At 31.8% G+C, this 2,312-nt stretch overlaps 1 protein-coding gene across 1 annotated transcript in view; it reads right to left on the bottom strand.

Moving 5' to 3' along the window:
* Positions 1 to 1,916: 1,916 nt before the first annotated feature.
* LOC108755996 (cytoplasmic dynein 2 heavy chain 1) overlaps positions 1,917 to 2,312 on the bottom strand; it is a 22,258-nt gene continuing 21,862 nt past the window's right edge. Inside the window, exon 46 of the mRNA XM_018499516.1 lies at positions 1,917 to 2,303. Within this exon, the coding sequence (XP_018355018.1) occupies positions 2,017 to 2,303 (287 nt within the window). The 3' untranslated portion in view covers positions 1,917 to 2,016. The remainder of the gene's footprint in view (positions 2,304 to 2,312) is intronic.

Here is a 2,312-nt window from a genome sequence, read left to right as displayed (position 1 = left end):
TTATATTATATATAAAAAAATATTATATTATATATAAAATATTATATTATATATATACATATAAATATTTGCTTCTTCTCTTTTTCTTCTTCTGTCTGTATCTCTACATCTTTCTATTTCACTTTTTACAATTTTCCCAAAGATTCTCTGATCTTGATAATAATTCCAAAACTTCTTAAATAACATTTGAATTTCAACATTCAAGCTATTTACTTACGAGAACAATTCTTTCGTCGGTGTGTGCATATTCAAGTTAACATGATTTTCCAGTTTACGCGCGATAAGATATTATAATTACGTAGAGCAAGAAAACACATTCGTGTACACGGAGTCTAAAAAAATCCTTTAAAAAAATCCCACTCCCTTTCTTCCCAAAAAAATTTACGAATAGATAATTTATAATCGATATTGTAATAGAATATTGTTATTCCGTGTTCGTATTTTAAAGTTCGTTGTACTTGATTGTACTGGACGACAGAGCGTTTCGAGAATGAGTCTTACTTCTATTAAATTTCTCTTTTCTATCGCTCGTAGGAAATAAGTTTCAATTAGGTGTATAAGAGACACAGATACATTCAGTAAGTAAATTTCTTTCAGCCCAAAATCATTTCTTGCACGAGAATAACAATGGATGGATATTTCTATTTCAAGTTTCATCTCAAATTAACAAATCACGATACTTCGAAACTCTCGGTACGAAAAAAATTACAATGTCGTCCAGTCGTATTAAAAATGTTACGAAAATATTAAATAGTATATAGATTCGAATTACGGCTATATTCTACGGAATTTCTTAACTATTCTAGTGATTACTCATCGAAAGAGATTCTGTCCATTCGCCTGTTAGTTCTTCCATCGAACGTATCTTCAGACATTTTTTTAGAGAAACAGTTTCGGTTGCCAATATATTTCCAGCTCGTAACGATACAATGATAGCTTTTATTTTCTACAAGAATATGAATATAGGAATTGAATTTTACGGATGTTTTCTATAAACATCGATACATTTTTCAGTTCGAGACTTGCGCGTATTATGCGGCGAGGAGAACGTCGTGTGCTCATATAAATTTCTAACAATAAGTCTCGTGGGCTTGGATGGACCAACCAATGACCATTTTATTTTATTAAAATGAAACGATATTGCTGTATTATCCGTAATTTTAAATCTACTAAACGAAACGACTCGCTCTACCGGATTGTTCTTGAGACGTCCTCCGAGAACAGCGGAGCGTAAGGAAAGAACGACTTCAAAACCGGTAGAAAAATTCGCGAAAACTTACCTCCCAACAAATTCCCGACATATCTCTATGTATTTTTAATAATAATAAGCGTATTGTTCAATTCACAATGTGCTGACATGTAGTGTGTTTATATATACATATACTACTCCTTCCCTTTTCTCCTCGTCTCTTTATTCGATCGAACAAAATTATGCACGCAAAGTTGATTCATCAGTTTATTAAATTTATATTTGACAAATAAATATATTTGGTGGACAACTAAATAAATAGTTCAAAATACTTTAAAACAGAACCTAAGTTTATCAAGATTAAATAAACAGAAATAATACTTTAAATAAATAAATACAAGTGAATGTTTTAGTAACTATTATAGTATTGGAATAGTTAGGAGGAAATATTTGCTTTTGTTAGTAATTTGGTTTAACATCTAGACTCTAGAGTCATTTGCATATCATTCTATACCTTCATCTTCGTTAGTTTAACACCACGGATAATTACAAACGTTATTTACCTACGAAGTTAATTTAAATTATATTTAACAAGTAAATAAATAAAAGTTTAAGACACTTTAGGACTATATAAATTAGGAACCTGTGTTTCTTATCAAAATTAAATGTGTGAATACAAATCCATATTTTTTACTAACTAATATTTAACAATAATTAAGATTGTTGTGTTTACTTTTGTTATAGATCTGATTTAACGTCTAATACTTGCAAGCGTATCATGTATCTTCATCTTTATCAGTTTAATCGGGGACAATTACGTAAGCTACTTATCTCAGATACAGAATGACGCCACGGCGTAACCATGCGTCGCATTCCTCTCGCAGACACGTGATCGGTAATGAACAAATTAAAGCCTCCCGTTGGACACTTGTATAAACCGGTATGTTCAAATAATCTTGCCGATACGTATCTTCAAGAGCGTAAAGATTACCATTCCCGGATTTATCGTTCAAGTATTCCTCCGGCACAAATGCTACTTGGCATGTCGGGGCAACTGCGACTGCTGCCGAATTTACGTCCAGATCCTTTAAGACACCTTCCTCAATCGAGGCTCCTATAAACA

Source organism: Trachymyrmex septentrionalis, unplaced genomic scaffold (assembly GCF_001594115.1).
Source record: "Trachymyrmex septentrionalis isolate Tsep2-gDNA-1 unplaced genomic scaffold, Tsep1.0 scaffold9, whole genome shotgun sequence".
NCBI lineage: Eukaryota > Metazoa > Arthropoda > Insecta > Hymenoptera > Formicidae > Trachymyrmex > Trachymyrmex septentrionalis.
Note: the sequence above shows the minus strand (reverse complement) of the source record. Positions and strands in the feature narration are given on the sequence as shown.